At 42.7% G+C, this 18,529-nt stretch overlaps 2 protein-coding genes across 3 annotated transcripts in view; one reads left to right on the plus strand and one right to left on the minus strand.

Moving 5' to 3' along the window:
• The window catches only part of LOC135552870 (apoptosis-inducing factor 3-like), a 63,497-nt gene that overhangs the window by 589 nt on the left and 44,379 nt on the right, over nucleotides 1-18,529 (minus strand). The window contains exons 1-17 of one of the 2 annotated variants that reach the window (XM_064984783.1): nucleotides 10,253-10,651; nucleotides 9,307-9,400; nucleotides 8,908-9,017; nucleotides 8,258-8,367; nucleotides 8,087-8,131; nucleotides 7,885-7,966; nucleotides 7,683-7,795; nucleotides 7,431-7,517; nucleotides 7,138-7,229; nucleotides 5,101-5,231; nucleotides 4,775-4,890; nucleotides 4,562-4,633; nucleotides 4,379-4,442; nucleotides 4,000-4,076; nucleotides 3,779-3,896; nucleotides 2,429-2,527; nucleotides 577-652 (exon numbers count right to left, since the gene is read on the minus strand). In XM_064984783.1, coding sequence (XP_064840855.1) covers nucleotides 577-652; nucleotides 2,429-2,527; nucleotides 3,779-3,896; nucleotides 4,000-4,076; nucleotides 4,379-4,442; nucleotides 4,562-4,633; nucleotides 4,775-4,890; nucleotides 5,101-5,231; nucleotides 7,138-7,229; nucleotides 7,431-7,517; nucleotides 7,683-7,795; nucleotides 7,885-7,966; nucleotides 8,087-8,131; nucleotides 8,258-8,367; nucleotides 8,908-9,017; nucleotides 9,307-9,398 — 1,484 coding nt within the window. In that variant the 5' untranslated portion in view covers nucleotides 9,399-9,400; nucleotides 10,253-10,651. Of the gene's footprint in view, nucleotides 1-576; nucleotides 653-2,428; nucleotides 2,528-3,778; nucleotides 3,897-3,999; nucleotides 4,077-4,378; nucleotides 4,443-4,561; nucleotides 4,634-4,774; nucleotides 4,891-5,100; nucleotides 5,232-7,137; nucleotides 7,230-7,430; nucleotides 7,518-7,682; nucleotides 7,796-7,884; nucleotides 7,967-8,086; nucleotides 8,132-8,257; nucleotides 8,368-8,907; nucleotides 9,018-9,306; nucleotides 9,401-10,252; nucleotides 10,652-18,529 lie in introns of those variants that run through there. The other variant, XM_064984784.1, reaches the window with a different exon arrangement.
• LOC135552869 (TLC domain-containing protein 2-like) overlaps nucleotides 17,188-18,529 on the plus strand; it is a 41,643-nt gene continuing 40,301 nt past the window's right edge. Inside the window, exons 1-2 of the mRNA XM_064984782.1 lie at nucleotides 17,188-17,841; nucleotides 18,229-18,311. Coding sequence (XP_064840854.1) covers nucleotides 17,663-17,841; nucleotides 18,229-18,311 — 262 coding nt within the window. The 5' untranslated portion in view covers nucleotides 17,188-17,662. The remainder of the gene's footprint in view (nucleotides 17,842-18,228; nucleotides 18,312-18,529) is intronic.

Raw genomic sequence — 18,529 nt, forward strand, 5'->3', positions numbered from 1 at the left:
ATCTTGTCTCATCGCTGCAACTCCCCAACGGGCTCGGGGGATGCGAAGGTGGAGTCATGTGTCCTCCAAAACATGACCCGACTAACCGCGTTCCTTAACACCCGTCAGCTTAACCCGGAAGCCAGCCGCAACAATGTGTCGGAGGAAACACCTTTCAGCTGGCGACCGGGGTCAGCCTGCAGGCACCCGAACCACAACAAGGAGTCGCTAGGGCGCGATGAGCCAAGTAAAGCCACCCGGCCAAAGCCTCCCCAAACCCGGACGACGCTGGGCCAATTGTGCGCCATCCTATGGGACTCCCGGCCACGTGGCATAGCCTGGGAATGAACCAGGGTCTGTAGTAACGCCTCTTGCACTGCGATGCAATGCCTTAGATCGCTGCGCCACTAGGAAGGCCCCCAGGAAACATATTAAAACAGAACTTGTCCTGTCCAATAAGAACATTCATTTTAATTTCCGCTGCAAAACATTTTCCTATGTTGTGCCCAACTACACACGATGCATCTTAGGCACAGAAATGACATTTACAAAACTACCAACCAAAACAGAAAGGTAAAGCAATGCATTGTCACTTACTTGATATAGAAAGCTAGGAACTTCCTCTCCTCAACTTTGCCCTTGAATATAATCTCTGTGTATCCTTCACCGTAGCCTTGGAAACGATAGGTATGAGAGACAAATAAGACAACATACAGTGCATTCGGAAAGTATTCAGACCCCTTGACTTCTTCCACATTTTGTTAAGATACAGCCTTATTCTAAAATGTATTATATAAAAAAAATCCTCATCAATCCACAAACAATACCCCATAATGACAATGTGACAATTGTCATACATTTTTTGCAAATTTCTTAAAAATAAAAAACAGATACCTTATTTACATAAGTATTCAGACTCTTTGCTATGAGACTCGAAATTAAGCTCAGGGTCATCCTGTTTCCATTGCTCTTCCTTTAGATGTTTCTACAACTTGATTGGAGTCCACCTGTAGTAAAATCAATTGATTGGAAATTATTTGGAAAGGCACACACTTGTCAATACAAGGTCCCACAGTTGACAGTGCATGTCAGAGCTAAAACCAAGCCATGAGGTAGAAGAAATTGTCTGTAGAGCTGCGAGACAGGATTGTGTCAAGGCACAGATCTGGGAAAGGGTACCAAAAAATGCAGCAATGAAGGTCCCAAAGAACACAGTGGCGTCCATCATTCTTAAATGGAAGAAGTTTGGGAGGTGACCAAGAGCCCAATGGTCACTCTGACAGAGATCCAGAGTTCCTCTATGGAAACGGGAGAACCTTCCAGATGTACAACCATCTCTGCAGCACTCCACCAATCAGGCCTTTATGGTAGAGTGGCCGGACAGAAGCCACTCCTCAGTAAAAGGCACATGACAGCCCGCTTGGAGTTTGCCAAAAGACACAAGGTCTCTCAGACCATGAGAACAAGATTCGCTGGTCTAATGAAACCAAGATTGAACTCGTTGGCCTGTATAACAAGTGTCACGTCTGGAAGAAACCTGACACCATCCCTATGGTGATGCATGTTAGGAGAATTATACTGTGGGGATGTTTTTCAGCGGCAGAGATTGGGAGACATGTCAGGATCAAGGGAAAGATGAACAGAGCACAGCACAGAGAGATCCTTGATGAAAACCTGTTCCAGGACCTCAGAATATGGGGCAAAGGTTCACCTTCCAACAGGACAATGACTCTAAGAACACAGCCAAAACAATGCAGGAGTGGACAAGTCTCTGAATGTCCTTGAGTGGCCCAGCAAGAGCCCGGACATCAACCCGATTGACCATCTCTGGAGAGACCTGAAAATAGCCATGTAGCGACGCTCCCCATCCAACCTAACAGAGCTTGAGAGGATCTGCAGGGAAGAATGGGAGAAACTCTCCAAATACAGTTGTGCCAAGCTTGTAGCATCATATCGAAACAGACTCTAGGCTGTAATCGCTGCCAAAGATGCCCTAACAAATTACTGAGTAAAGGGTCTGAATACTTGTGCAAATATGATTTTTATTTTTTATAAATGTGCAAACATTTATAAAAACCTGTTTTTGCTTCATCATTATGAGGTATTGTGTGTAGATTGATGAGGGAAAACATTATATAATCCATTTTAGAATAAGGCTGTAACGTAACAAAATTTGGAAAAAGTCAAGTGGTCTGAAAACTTTCCGAATGCACTATAAGTTAATTGAACAGTGACTGTTTCTAAGAGTGTAGAATGAAACAGAAACAAAGGTGCTATCTACAACCTGAAAGGGTTATTCGGCTGTCCCCATTGGAGAACCATTTTTGATTCCAGGTAGAATCCTTTTGGGTTCCATGTGGAACATTTTCCAGAGGGTTTTACATGGAACTCGTTTGGAACCCTTTTTCTAAGAGTTTAGATGCATCACTATCTCATCTCGGATTATCACCTGTGTAGCGGACACTCTTCCCTAGCAGCACTGTCCAGAAGAAAGGAACAGAATCGATCTTAATCTGCTTCTGTAACATATTCAGTGCTGCAACCCTTCCTGAGGAAAAAGCAAACACGTTAAAAATTTTCATTCTATTTCTAACATCCAACCAATTGACATTCTCTCATTGCCATATCCATAGTGGTTGACTAACACAGGTGTGTTAGTGATAGGCAGGGACAAAAGCTTCAGGATCATGAATGTAGAATACAGGCATAGCAGTCTTTTTTTCTCACCGGCTTCATAAATAATTGCATCAATGACATTGTCCCCACAGTGACCGTACGTACATATCCTAACCAGAAGCCATGGATTACAGGCAACATCCGCCCTGAGCTAAATGGCTCGAGCTGCCTCTTTCAAGGTGCCGAACATTAACCCGGATGCATATAAAAAATCCTGCTACCGAATCCTACTACACCGGCTCTGACGCTCATTGGATGTAGCAGGGCTTGTAAACTGTCATGGATTACAAAGAGAAACCCAGCCACAAGCTGCCCAGTGACACGAGCCTACCAGTAGAGATAAATGACTTGTTTGCTCGCTTCGAGACAAGCAACGCGGAATCATGCGTGAGAGCACCTTCTGTTCCGGATGACTGTGTGATCATGCTCTCCGTAGCTGATGTGAGTAAGTCCTTTAAACAGGTTAACATTCACACGGCCACAACTTCTCCCTGACCCAGTCTGTAATACATACATGTGTCAAGCAGACCACCATAGTTCCTGGTCCCTAAGAACACGAAGGAAACCTGTGTCTAAATGACTATAGCCCCATAACATTCACATTTGTAGCCATGAAATGCTTTGAAAGGCTGGTCATGGCTCACATCATCACCATCATCCCAGACACCCTGGACCCACTGCAATTCGCATACCTCCCCAGATCCACAGATGACGCAATCTCTATTGCACTCCACACTTGGACAAAAAGAACAGTAAGACAAAGGAGCTGATTGTGGACTACAGGAAATGGAGGGCTGACCACGCTCCCATTCACATTGACGGGGCTGTAGTGGAGTGGGTCGAGAGCTTCAAGTTCCTCGGTGTCCACATCACTAAGGATCTATTATGGTCCAAACACATATTATATTCTTCTCCCTTTATATAGCCATGATATTTTCTACTCCCTATATATAGCCATGATACTTTCTACTCCCTATATATAGCCATTTTATTTTCAACTCCCTATATATAGCCATATATATTTTTAACTCTGCATTGTTGGAAAAGGACCCGTAAGTAACAATTTCACTGTTAGTCTACACCTTTTTCTACGAAACATGTGACAAATAAAATTAGATTTTACCGTGAGCTGATGCCAACTGCCAATGTCCAATGTTGACCCTCTGATCTTTCCGTATGGTGAGAGGGAAGGAAGTCACGTCTCCTGCTCCAAAAACATTTGGAATGTTGGTCCTCATGAACTGTAGGGAAGCAGCAATGTGTTGGGGAGTGTAAACCATTAGTACCATAGTTATTACCTCAACATAACTATAGCTTGTTAATGATAACCATCATCATGGTTACCTTATCAATGATGACAGCCTTTCTAGAATCCACCTCCACCTGGCTTTCCTTCAGGAAGTCAGAGTTAGGGATGACACCTAAGGAGAAAGCATGATGGTTACATCAATACCTCCAACATTGTGAAACCCCATTTATCAGACCTGGGCTCAAATAGTATTTATTTTCATTAAAATATTTCAGCTCAGCTTGATTGAGCTTGCCGGACACCGAATACTATTTGAACCTAGGTCTGGTTAATTCAAACCAATTGTGGAAATAGGATGGGAAAGTTCCACAGAGACCATGTAGAGAGATTTAACAGGGAAAGTGTGAGCTGATGGAAACTCTAATGGATCCTTTATAGATCTTTAAGGATATGCAGAAGTATCAGATTACCTACCGATCCCTGCTATCACCACATCCGTTTCCACGACCACACCGCTTTTCAGAACAACCTCTTTCACCTATACAAACAACAATGTTCAATCATCTCTATGGGTCTTGAGAGAATGTCCATAATGTGTATTACAGTGATGTAAGTTGTGGTGATGTTTGCTGCTGGGTGAATATTGATTTATTATACCTTGCCATTCTCCCCTCTGATCTCCACCACTCCGTCGTTCATGTAGAACTTGACTTTGCTCTCCTCCAACATCTTCGACAGAGGAGAAACACACACTCGTGTTTGAGTTATACTATCAAAACTTGGGAGTTACATATTCATAAACGTTTGCAGCCGAGTGGTGGGTATTGTATCAGGTAGAGTACATTACATATGATAACTATTGTCTCAGACCTGCATTGTCATCTTCCCAATCTCTGGGCCCAGGGACCTCTCAAAGGGATATGAGCCGTTGCCAACCATCGCCACACTGGCAGCTTTGTCTGCCAAGTAGGATGCCACCTCCATACCTATGATGTAAAAATGGAGGAGGAAAAACTTGGTCGAGGCACACAAATCAAATGAAAGTCTTATCAAATACAACAACCTCAACTTACTGTAAGCAACCAATTCACAAACCTATAGTGAATAAACTACTTATACATTTCATTTATAAAAATAAATTAAAAAATAGGACTTCTCCTCAGTGAACAGTATGAAGTGATCTCTTTATGGTTAACCTATGAAGGAGGCTCCAACGACCACAGCCTTCTTTCCCACACAGGATTGGTGGATCTCCTTAGCGTCCTCGTAGCTCTGCAGTATCCTCACTCCTTCCAACTCAGAGCCAGGACAGCTCAGAGGCCTCGCCCTACAAGGAGGCAGAAAGAGAGGGAGACGTGGGTAAAACAACAGCTAACATGCTAGTATGCTAGCATTGGACAGAGCATTAGATAGGCATACAGATTCAGTAGAGTTTGACATCTAGAATTCAAATGGTCACCAATTCAAATGAGAATGTGATTGTCATGGAGAATGTGGTGACAAACGCTGTAGGCCTATAGCTATGGCTCTGACATTGTCTAGGTAGCATATACCAAGACAGGTAGGGGACCAGTGTGACTGATTCTTTAAAATGTTCCCTTATTTGATTACTGTAGTCAACAAAAGGACCTAAAAATATCCTCCTCTTGCTTAGTGCTGACAAGTACTCTATTCACTCTAGGGACGATAAATCAAATCAAATGAAATTTTATTGGACACATACACATGTTTAGCAGATGTTATTGCGGGTGTAGAGAAATGCTTGTGCCTCTAGCTCCGACAGTGCAGTAATATCTAACAAGTAATATCTAACAGTTTCACAACATATACCCAGAATACAGGTAAATCTAAGTAAGGAATGGATTAGGAATATATACAGTGGGGCAAAAAAGTATTTAGTCAGCCACCAATTGTGCAAGTTCTCCCACTTAAAAAGATGAGAGAGGCCTGTAATTTTCATCATAGGTACACTTCAACTATGACAGACAAAATGAGAAAAAAAACCAACAGAAAATCACATTGTAGGATTTGTAATGGATTTATTTGCAAATTATGGTGGAAAATAAGTATTTGCTCAATAACAAAAGTTTATCTCAATACTTTGTCATTGCCAACAAAGGGTATATAACAGAGGTCAAACGTTTTCTGTAAGTCTTCACAAGGTTTTCACACACTCTTGCTGGTATTTTGGCCCATTTCTCCATGCAGATCTCCTCTAGAGCAGTGATGTTTTGGGGCTGTTGCTGGGCAACACAGACTTTCAACTCCCTCCAAAGATTTTCTATGGGGTTGAGATCTGGACACTGGTTAGGCCACTCCAGGACCTTGAAATGCTTCTTACGAAGCCACTCCTTCATTGCCCGGGCGGTGTGTTTGGGATCATTGTCATGCTGAAAGACCCAGCCACGTTTCATCTTCAATGCCCTTGCTGATAGAAGGAGGTTTTCACTCAAAATTTCAATATTTTGCATCTTCAAAGTGGTAGGCATGTTAGGTTAATCAAATTCTTGGTTGTAAGGCAACAAAATAGGAAAAATGCCAAGGGGGGTGAATACTTTCGCACGGCACTGTAAGTCTCATGTCTGAGCCGTTGAACTGGGACTCAACTTTGTCACTATACCGACGTTTAGCCTGCTTGATTGCTTTGCGGAGGGAATAACTACAAGGTTTGTATTCTTCCATATTCCCCGTTTTCTTGCCCTGGTTAAATGCGAGGGTTCGCGCTTTCAGTTTTGACGAATGCTCCCATCTATCCACGGTTTCTGGTTGGGGTAGGTTTTAATAGTCACAGTGGGTACAACATCTCCTATGCACTTCCTGATAAACTCATTCACCACATCGGTATATGTGTCGATATTACTTTCTGAAGATACTCTGAACATATCCCATTCCGTGTGATCAAAACAATGGAAGCGGAGTATAGAAGGCTGTTCACACTGCTTTCCCATTCAGTCAAACAAATTATGGCTTATTACCAATGCAGTATTGTAAACACATCAATAGGGGCCGGTGTGTGTGCTTATTTGTATACTTTTTTTACAGCTTTGACAATGCTACTGACTGTAGTGGTGGTGGTGCTTGGCCTACACAAGCAAAGTCGGCGCACACAATATTCTATAATAGAATTTTGTTAATCGACACATCAAATAGTATAATTTAACGTGGATCTTTTTGACACACAAGGACCCAAACGGCGTTTGATAAGGGAGGGGTAACAGTAACAGGCCACTGACCTGCAGCCTGTTGATATGAGCAGCTGGTCATAGTAATGCAAGGAGCCGTCATTCAGCTTCACTGTCTTCTCCACTGGGTTCACAGATACTGCCTACAAACAACCCAGGCAAATACACACACACATTTAGATTACGCCAGGGCTTTGATCACAAGTTAGATCACATGGTGCTACTGACCAAAGACAGTATGCTACTTCAATACATTGTGTGAGCTAACAACTCATAAAAAGATACTCCAGTAGGCTATGTCAACAGGTTAATTATTGCCACATTATTCCTCCCCCTGGTCTCACCTCCTTTTGCGTCCATAGCTCTATGTCATACTGCTGGAAGAAGTCAGTTGGCCGAAGGAGGAGGCTAGCACTCTCCAAATGCATTGCCTGAGGAGGAGTAGCAAGAGAGGAAGAGAAGGGGCATTACAAACTTTGTGGATACTAAAATAACTTCACACCCCTTGTGGGCTCAAAAGATGCTCTTTTCGGAAGTGTTCTAGAACAGCGGTGGTCATGCCAGCTTTCAACTGACCCATGACCATTCACCCTTACCTTACTGAGCTTGGGCTTGTCAATGGGTGGCAGGGTGTCCCTGGTCACCATGACGATTCGACCTTCGTAGCGGTTCTGTCGCAGAGTCTCTGCACACAGCAAAGAGGCAGGTCCTGCACACACACACGTAATTTAGTTTTGAGGTCTCCACTCCCTGAAGAAGCCTCCCCCTTTTTCTTGACATTTCAGGCTCAATCCTCACCTCCTCCTATCAGCAGGATGGTGTGCCTGACCCCTGACACTCTGCAGCTCATATCCTTCACCCGCTTGTACACCTTCAGAGACTGAGGAGATCATGGATACTTTAGTCATAAGGTCCATCTATGCACCAACTGTACTCAGTAAGCTACATGTACATTTAGGAAAGAGAGACTGTGTTGAGAAAATCATGCATTCTTGCTGACCTTTTTGTTTACTGACACATAGACTTTACCATCTTCAACTTTGACCTTAGAAAATAAAGATGAGTTAGTGTAGGTGACAGAGTCAACACATTCAAGACAAAGTATTCATTGATTCACAGTTATTGTTCCCCAGTTATTGAACTGCATTATTAATATAAAGCAAGTTAATACCTTATAACTAGGCAAACAGTCCAGGCCAGGATACTCCTCAATATCTCCAGTCTTGATGTTGAAGCATGCACCATGAAAGGGACATCTCACTCTGTCCCCGACTAAGGCACCTGTGACGTGAGAGAGCATGACATTTTCATTGTTCAAAACACTACAGTAGTCACAATATTCTCTCCACTCTCCAATGTGACTAATAACTGTGTTTATTACCCCCACGATATACTTACCAGGACACCGGACCGTACCGACCTACTTTGACCCCTGATTATGACTAATGATAGCGGCACTGACGTTTTTCGCACCCAATCAGATTGTAATGTGAGACGTATGAAAAGGGCATAGCCAGCATCCAGAGGGCATGGTGAATGACACACCTTGACAAATGCCATTATTGTGCACTTGCATCAATAGAACTGTCAACAAGCCTGACAGATGACATTTGTCATGACAGAGTTTTGAATACAGTGTTCTCTATGTAAATACACTCTACATGAATGAATAGACTACCAAAACAAACAAGCCTGTATGGGTTGACCCAATTTTCAACACAATGGTTTAGAATAAATAATAACTGTTAACTCATGGCCCAGCCATGAACATGCGTGCATGTGGATGGGTGTTCTGTGCATGCATGTGTGTGTAGATAATACCTTTGATTAGAGGAGCGCCATAGTGGGAACATTTGCTCCCTACAGCACTGTACAAGCCCTGGGTACGGACCAATAGAATCTTCTGCTCATCCACCTCCACCTCCTTCATCCTATAGACAAGAACAGATAGTCACATTTAGATAGCTGACAAATATAACAAGAACATGGAAAGGATCAAATAAAGTTGTGTTACTGTATTTTACATATTGCCTCTAACATCCAGTTATGGGTAGTTACATGAATGTAATACTGTTATTTGAATACTTGCATGTCAGTGTGTAATACTCTACCTTTAGGCCTACTATGGAATAATATACTTAGTATCTTACATTTGCAGCAGAAGTACTATCATATAAATAAGCTATCTGATTGTGTGATGGGTGTGTGATAAGATCTTACTGTCCATCTTGCAGCTCAGATTCCAGACACACCATCCCAGTGACCTGATCTTGGTCCTGACCTGTAGGAGCTTGACCCTGGCCTTGACTCATATCTGCAAGGAAGACAATCATATTGTGCAGGGAAAATGTAAAAGGAAGTTTATCTCTGTAGTTTTTCCCCAAAAAGAAGATAATGCAAATGGGATGGTGTTTTGCCTCTATAGGATCGGTTTCCGAGCTAACATGCGCTAATGTGATTAGCATGATGTTGTAAGTAACAAGAACATTTCCCAGGACATAAACATATCTGATATGGGCAGAAAGATTTGCAAAAATTCAAGCTTTCTGCACTGTCCAATTTACAGTACATATTACAGTGAAAGAATACCATTGCTATTGTTTGAGGAGAGTGCACAGTTATGTATTTAAATGTTTCAATAAACCAATTAGGCACATTTGGGCAGACTTGATACAACATTCTGAACAGTAATGCAATGGATCATTGGATCAGTCTAAAACTGAGCGCATGCCATGCTACCATCTAGTGGCCAAAATCTAAATTGCGCCTCGACTCCTAAATCATATAATGGCCTTTCTCTTACATTTCAAAAATAGAAAACGCATGTTTTTTTCTTTGTATTATCTCTTACCAGATCTAATGTGTTATATTATCCTATATTAATTTCACATATCCACAGACGTCAAAGTGTTTCCTTTCAAATGGTACCAATAATATGCATATCCTTGCTTTAGGTCCTGGGCTACAGGCAGTTAGATTTGTGTATGTCATTTTAGGTGATCCTCCGATCCTTAAGAGGTTTTTAAGCAAATGCTGTCAAATGGGGAACTATTCTCTCCGATGGTTTCTGTGTTTTCCAACAGATGGCTATATGGTTGCTGTCAAAATTATGACCATAGTTTCCTAGAACAGCCCATTAATTTGCTAAATAACCAACTTTGCTCACCTGTTTTCCTGCCAGACAATGCACTGGTCCCCGAGAAAAGGAAACGTGAACCGTATCTCTGTACAAAACCGCCGGTCGCCTTATTTTTCAACCAAAGAGTCGTTCGCGCGTGTATCCCAAGCCACTGTCACGCGGTATCACGATGATGCTGCAGTCTGTGACTGTGCAGATGGACCCAAGACTTCGGCGACCTATTCTACCGACAGCAGCACCAAAAGAACCAAACCAAGCTGAAATCGTCTTATCTTATCCAAGGGTGTAGGCTATTTGCGACAAAATAAATAATGAAATAACCCATACAATCATCACTTGGGCAAACAAAACACTCAGTGAGAGTGACGAAGCAGAAATGTGATAGTGGCGGAACTAGGGAACTCTTCAATTTCCATACACACGGTAAGGGAGTTCGATTAGGTGCACTGGGACATGGCCCCTGGTACGTACGGGCAAAAACAGTGAGGGAGCCTAATCTGCGCCGCTTGGTCATGTTGTCAACGAGGCAGCGTAATGCATAATTCATAAACATAGCCTACAATAACTATTTTCCAGAGAACATATGTTCGAATGTTTAAACTAGTTTCCATTTGGAAGGCAGATAAAGCGTGGTTATCAAAAGCAATCGCTTTTGCATGTGCACAAACAATAATCCTACTCATTACTCCAAGTGCTAAACCTACATCACTTTTGTTTTGAACCGACTTTAAAACGGGGCAACCGGTTCATGCCCGGGAGGCAGCCCTGTTCCTAAACGAATGCAATCAATGCTAAACCGGTTAATCGGAAACATTAATAGAATCCCCTCAATGTTTACAGACACAGATACTTTTGTTTATATAGTGTATGTGGACACCCCTTCAAATTAGTGGATTCGGCTATTTCAGACACACCGGTTGCCGACTGGTATATAGCATCGAGCACCCAGCCATGCAATATTTATAGCTATACATTGGCAGAGCTCAGTGACTTTCAACGCTGCACCATCATAGGATACCACTTTTTCAGTCAAATTTCTGCCCTGCTAGAGCTGGCCCCGTAATCTGTAAATGCTGTTATTGTGAAGTGGAAACATCTAGGGACAACAAAGGCTCAGCCCGAAGTGGTAGGCCACACAAGTTCACAGAACGGGACCGCCGCGTGCTAAAGTGCGTATGGTGTAAAAAATTGTCAGTCCTCGGTTGCAATAGTCATCAATACCGAGTTCCAAATTGCCTCTGAAAGCAACATCATCACAAGAACTGTTCGTTGGGTGCTTCATGAAATGGGTTTCCATCCACACACAAGCCTAAAATCACCATGCACAATGCCAAGCGTCAGCTGGAGTGGTGTAAAGCTTGCCACCATTGGACTCTGGAGCAGTGGAAATGCGTTCTCTGGGTGATGAATCATACTTCTTCATCTGGCAGTCCAGTGGACGAATCTGGGTTTGGCTGATGCCAGGAGAGCGCTACCTGCCCCAATGCATAGCGCCAACTTTAAAGTTTGGTGGAGGAGGAATAATGGTCTGGGGCTGTTTTCCATGGTTCAGGCTAGGCCTCTTATTTCCAGTGAAGGGAAATCTTATGCTACAGCATTGAATGACACTCTAGATGGTTCGGTGCTTCCTACTTTGTGGCAACAGTTTGGGGAAGGACCTTTCCTGTTTCAGCATGACAATGCCCCCGTGTACAAAGAGAGGTCCATAAAGAAATGGTTTGTCGAGATCGGTGTGGAAGAACTTGACTGGCCTGCACAGAGCCCTGACCTCAATGCCATCAAACACTTAATTGAAAAGCAGACTGCGAGCAAGGCCTAATGCCCTAAGATAACGTTATAAGCAGCCAGCTAGCTTCATCTGGCTCGGACGCCTCAACCGGACCAGGTTGTGTGTTGTGAAGCTAACCACAATAAGGATTAGGCACAATAGTGGAATTTGCGGTTTGCATTCAAAATAAAAGTATCTATTTGAAAGTGATGCAGAAGGTTACAATTGGTGGAATTATGCCATCTTTAGACTAGATAATGTTAAACAAGGTTGGAATGTGAAGCAATGAAATGGGTTACCAGTCTACTTGATGACACCCACAGAACACAACTGTGAAGAATTTACGAAATATTAGTGTTGTAGCTCTTATCGTGGGACTGTGACTGTGTGAAATCTCCTCCCCGGTCAGCCTATTGTGTGTATTGACGTTCATATTGCACTGTACAGCTTTACCTAAGGATTGGGGATCAATTAAATGGGGTATCAGTCTACTCAATACCCAATATTTTTTTTTCCCAATGTCCTCCTCAGAGTTATCAGACTCCAAAACATCCATGCAGTATTGTTTTTCCTCGGGAATGGTATTCAATACACATGGGTTGACAATAAATGTGACTCAATTAAGTTGTTTCAGAGTCCCGCAATAAGAGCTTTGACACTAATGTTTCTCTGGGTGTCACTCAGGAGACTGATACCTTGTGTCATTGAATCACAATCCATAGGTAAGGCTGTACAGTGAAACCAACTACTTCTCAGATTTTTATTTTACCTTTATTTAACTAGGCAAGTCAGTTAAGAACAAATTCTTATTTTCAATGACAGCCAAGGTTAACTGCCTTGTTCAGGGGCAGAACGTGATTATTGTCTAATTTCACTGTAGAGCCTCTAGCACTGCTCAATATGCTCAATATGGTTTCATGCATGCTTCATGCAACATTAGAAGCCTCCTCCCTAAGTTTGTTTTATTCACTGCTTTAGCACACTCTGCCAACCTGGATGTCCTAGCCGTGTGTCACGACTTCCGCCGTAGTCGGCTCCTCTCCTTGTTCGGGTAGTGTTCGGCGGTCGACGTCACCGGCTTTCTAGCCATCGCCGCCCCATTTATCATGTATCCTTTTGTTTTGTCTTGTTCCCTGCACACCTGGTTTTCATTCCCCAATCAATTTACATGTATTTATTCCTCTGTTCCCCATCATGTCTTTGTGTTAGATTGTTTGTGTTACGTGTTTGTTGTTTGACGCGCCAGACTGGTTTGTTTTGTCCGTGATATTTCACAAAGATGTTTATTGTTAAACATTATTCTTGTGACTGTTTTGCGCATTTTGCACTTTTGCCTCAATAAAGTGTGTGCCTGTTCACAAATCTCTGCTCTCATGCACCTGACTTCGCTACCAGTACGCACACACCTGACACCGTGTCTGAATCCTGGCTTAGGAAGACCACCAAAAACCCTGAAATTTCCATCCCAAACTTCATCTTCCGACAAGATAGAACTGCCAAAGGGGGCGGTGTTGCAATCTACTGCAGAGATAGCCTGCAGAGTTCTGTCTTACTATCCAGGTCTATACCCAAACAATTTGAGCATCTACTTTTAAAAATCCAACTTTCCAGAAACAAGTTTCTCACCGTTGCCGCTTGCTATAGACCACCCTCTGCCCCCAGCTGTGCCCTGGACACCACATGTGAATTGATTGCCCCATCTATCTTCAGAGCTCGTGCTGCTAGGTAACCTAAACTGGGACATGCTTAACACCCTGGGCCATCCTACAATCTAAGCTTGATGCCGTCAATCTCACAAATGATCAATGAACCCACCAGGTACAACTCCAAATCCGTAAACACAGGCACCCTCACAGATATCATCCTAAACAACTTGCCCTCCAAATACACCTCTGCTGTTTTCCACCAAGATCTCAGCGATCACTGCCTCATTGCCTGCATCCGTAATGGGTCTGCGGTCAAACGACCACATCTCTTCACTGTCAAATGCTCCCTAAAACACTTCAGCGAGTAGGCCTTTCTTATCGACCTGGCCCGGGTATCCTGGAAGGATATTGACCTCATCCCGTCAGTAGAGGATGCCTGGTTATTCTTTAAAAGTGCCTTACTCACCATCTTAAATATGCGTGCCCCATTCAAAAAACATTGAACCAGGACCAGATATAGCCCTTGGTTTTCTCCAGACCTGACTGCTCTTGACCAGCACAAAAACTTCCTGTGGCGTTCTGCATTAGCATCGTATAGTCCCTGTGATATGGAACTTTTCAGGGAAGTTAGGAACCAATATACACAGGCAGTTAGGAAAGCAAAGTCTAGCTTTTCAAACAGAAATTTGCATCCTGTAGCACAAACACATGTAAAGTCCATGGAGAATAAGAGCACTTCCTCCCAGCTGCCCACTGCACTGAGACTAGGAAACACTGTCACCACCAATAAATCCACGATAATTGAGAATTTCAATAAGAATATTTCCAAGGCTGGCCATGCTTTCCACCTGGCTACCCCTACCCCGATCAACAGCACTGCACCACCACAGCAACTTGCCCAAGCCTCCCCATTTCTCCTTCACCCAAATACAGATAGCTAATGTTCTCAAAGATCTGCAAAATCTGGACCCCTACAAATCAGCCGGGCTAGACAATCTGGACCCTCTCTTTCTAAAATGATCTGCCAAAATTGTTGCAACCCCTATTACTAGCCTGTTGAACCTCTCTTTCATATCGTCTGAGATCCCCAAAGGTTGGAAAGCTGCCGCGGTCATCCCCCTATTCAAAGGGGGAGACACTCTAGACCCAAACTGCTATAGATCTATATCTATCCTACCCTGCCTTTCTAAGGTCTTTGAAAGCCAAGTTAACAAACAGATTACCGACCATTTCGAATTCCACCGTACCTTCTCTGCTATGCAATCTGGTTTCAGAGCTGGTCATGGGTGCACCTCAGCCACGGTCAAGGTCCTAAACGATATCATAACCGCCATCTATAAGAGACATTACTGTGCAGCTGTATTCATCGACTTGGCCAAGGCTTTCGACTCTGTCAATCACCACATTCTTATCGGCAGACTCAACAGCCTTGGTTTCTCAAATGATTGCCTTGCCTGGTTCACCAACTGCTTCTCTGATAGAGGTCAGTGTGTCAAATCGGAGGGCCTGTTGTCCGGACCTCTGGCAGTCTCTATGGGGTGCCACAGGGTTCAATTCTCGGACCAACTCTCTTCTCTGTATACATCAATGATGTCGCTCTTGCTGCTGGTGATTCTCTGATCCACCTCTATGCAGATGACACCATTCTGTATACTTCTGGCCCTTCTTTGGACACTGTGTTAACTAACCTCCAGATGAGCTTCAATGCCATACAACTCTCCTTCCGTGGCCTCCAACTGCTCTTAAATGCAAGTACAACTAAATGCATGCTATTCAACCGATCGCTGCCCGCACCTGCCCGCCCGTCCATCATCACTACTCTGGGCGATTCTGACTTAGAATATGTGGACAACTACAAATACCTAGGTGTCTGGCATCTCCAATCCAAAATAAAATCTAGAATTGGCTTCCTATTTCGAAACAAAGCATCCTTCTATCATTGCTGCCAAACATACTCTTGTAAAACTGACCATCCTACCGATCCTCGACTTTCACGATGTAATTTACGAAATAGCCTCCAACACTCTACTCAACAAATTGGATGCAGTCTATCACGGTGCCATCCGTTTTGTCACCAAAGCCCAATATTCTACCCACCACTGCGACCTGTACGCTCTCGTTGGCTGGCCCTCGCTTCATACTCACTGCCAAACTCACTGGCTCCAGGTCATCTACAAGACTCTGCTAGGTAAAGCCCCGCCATATCTCAGCTCACTGGTCACCATAGCAGCACCCCCTGTAGCACTCGCTCCAGCAGGTATATCTCACTGGTCACCCCCAAAGCCAATTCTTCCTTTGGCTGCCTTTCCTTCCAGTTCTCTGCTGCCAATGACTGGAACAAACTGCAAAAATCACTGAAGCTGGAGACTCATATCTCCCTCACTAGCTTTAAGCACCAGCTGTCAGAGCAGTTCACAGATTACTGCACCTGTACATAGCCCATCTGTAAATAGCCCATCCAACTACCTCATCCCCATACTGTATTTATTTATTTATCTTGCTCCTTTGCATCCCAGTATCTCTACTTGCACATTCATCTTCTGCACATCAACCAGTCCAGTGTTTAATTGCTATATGGTAATTACTTCGCCACCATGGCCAATTTATTGCCTTACCTCTCTTATCCTACCTCATTTGCACACACTGTATATATAAGTTTTCTACTGTATTATTGACTGTTTGTTTGTTTTTTCCATGTGTAACTCTGTGTTGTTGAATGTGTTGTACTTCTTTACTTTATCTTGGCCAGGTCGCAGTTGTAAATAAGAAATTGTTCTCAACTAGCCTACCTGGTTAAATAAAGGTTAAATAAATAAAAAATATATTTTTTACATAAGTATGCCCCCAATGCAATTCTAAAGTCTAATACATCCAGTGTGATTTCAACAGATTTTTGTCAAATAAACAAATTATTGTCTTTTGTTGATTTTATATAACAACATTTCAACCCATTTCGATCTATTCAATTGTGGTATAATTATATTTGTATTAATTTGCTTCAATGTCAATGACAGACCTTTATTTTGAAGGTTAACCACAAAGTCCACTATTGTGGCTAGCTTCACATAGATGGTCCGACCACCATTAATCAAATAAGAACTGTTTTATAAATGAGGGTTATTTTAGATGATTACACCTAACTATATAGTTAGCTAGCTAACTACAGCTACTGAAACAGATTATGTCGTTTTGCTGTGTTTTTGTGGAAGCACATTGTTTGCGTCCATGAGCTAGCTGGCTTTCTTTTATGACCAGCCATGTAGGTGCGCGAGACAACTTTATCTGCATCGTGTGGAACGCCGTTTGGGTCTTTGCGTGTCATAAAAGACACAAGTCAAATAACACTATCTGACGTGTCAAATAACACTATTTGGCGTGTCAAATAAACTGGACGTGTCCTGGCCCACAGAAAAAAACTATGTGCGTCTATGTCGTCTGGTAAATTTCATGAAACTACTATTCCCATAACCCTTTATGAATGAACGGAAGCGGGGTGATACATTCATGACGTATACTTTTAATTATTCTAGCTGCGCCCCCTTATAGTAGGGCGGGGATTGTCTGTGTTTGGTAACTCAATAGCACAAGTTACACAAGCAAGGATAATTTTATAATAGGAGCATTTCCCAACTTGTACATCAATTCGCACGCTCAGCACATGCGTCCGAGAAAGCAATTCTGTCTTCTCCTTTGGCTGGTACTACAATTAAAATAGTCAACCTGAAATCATAGAATAGAATAGATCATCATTGACGTCCACGCCTCACCTTCGATGTATGAGACAAAACGATCAAATTGCCTACATTTGAGTCGACTGACATCAGGAGTCGCAAGAACATTTATCGCTTTAGGCTGAATAACACGGAACTCCAAAGTAAAGTCAGTATGTTTGCTTTGACAGTGTAAATATCAATCGCGAGCAGAGAGAGCGAGCGCGTCGATCTTGAACAACTACAGCGCGCGAATTTTCTAACGTTGAATTCTTCAAGTGGAGTAGGACACAGAAAGGAGTTTGTCGTCGCCATGGAGTTGAATTCAGTGCTTTTGACTGCGGGTGGCTCTATTGGATTTTTTAAACTTGTCAACTGTGGTGTCAGTAAACTCCCTATTCCCGAGACTGCTTGCAGAAACGCCTGGAAATGGAGAAATATCTGCACATCTTTCACCCACAGTCTGATAACTGGGATATGGGCTGTACTGTGGTGAGTCGTTTTCCACTGCCTTGATGTGCAAAGATCAATTGTAATTCAATTAGATCATACATTACAGGGTAGTAACTGATAATAGGGTTTATAATACATTTTTACAATTTAAAGGTAACATTTTTGATTTTTGTAGGGTAAGGTAACATGATGTGGACTATGTTTTATTCTGTACTGAATTGTGAAGTGTTAAATCAATTAACTTATGGTCATATAGAATGCTTCAGAATCAATTTTATCTAGCCTACACCTTTTTCACTATGCTAATTCTCTCCAACTTTCTCTCCCAATAATACATAAAACGATTTAATTGCTTTGAATAATATATACAATTTAATTGCTTTCTGGTTATTCTCTCAAATGAATGTGTCTGTTTTTCCCCTGCAGCTTTTTCGTACACCCACAGATGGCCGAAGATTTGATAGGAACCCATTCTGTGTTCTCGCACACGTTGGTTTCTGTATCAATTGGTGAGTGAGTGTGTGTGTGGATGGGCAGAGGGAAAGGGAAGCGGTGTGTGAGCTGTCCACACATAGCAGCAGGAAGTAACGGTGCTGGAAGTACTGCAGCACCCTTGATCAATCAAAATAATTTAGCAGAAATCAGGATACAAAAATAATTTACCCAAAAATGACACCAGTCTAAACAGACATAAGTACAATTATTCCAAATACTACACCAGAGAGCA

The sequence above is a fragment of the Oncorhynchus masou genome, chromosome 13 (genome assembly GCF_036934945.1).
Source record: "Oncorhynchus masou masou isolate Uvic2021 chromosome 13, UVic_Omas_1.1, whole genome shotgun sequence".
Taxonomy (NCBI): Eukaryota; Metazoa; Chordata; class Actinopteri; order Salmoniformes; family Salmonidae; genus Oncorhynchus; species Oncorhynchus masou.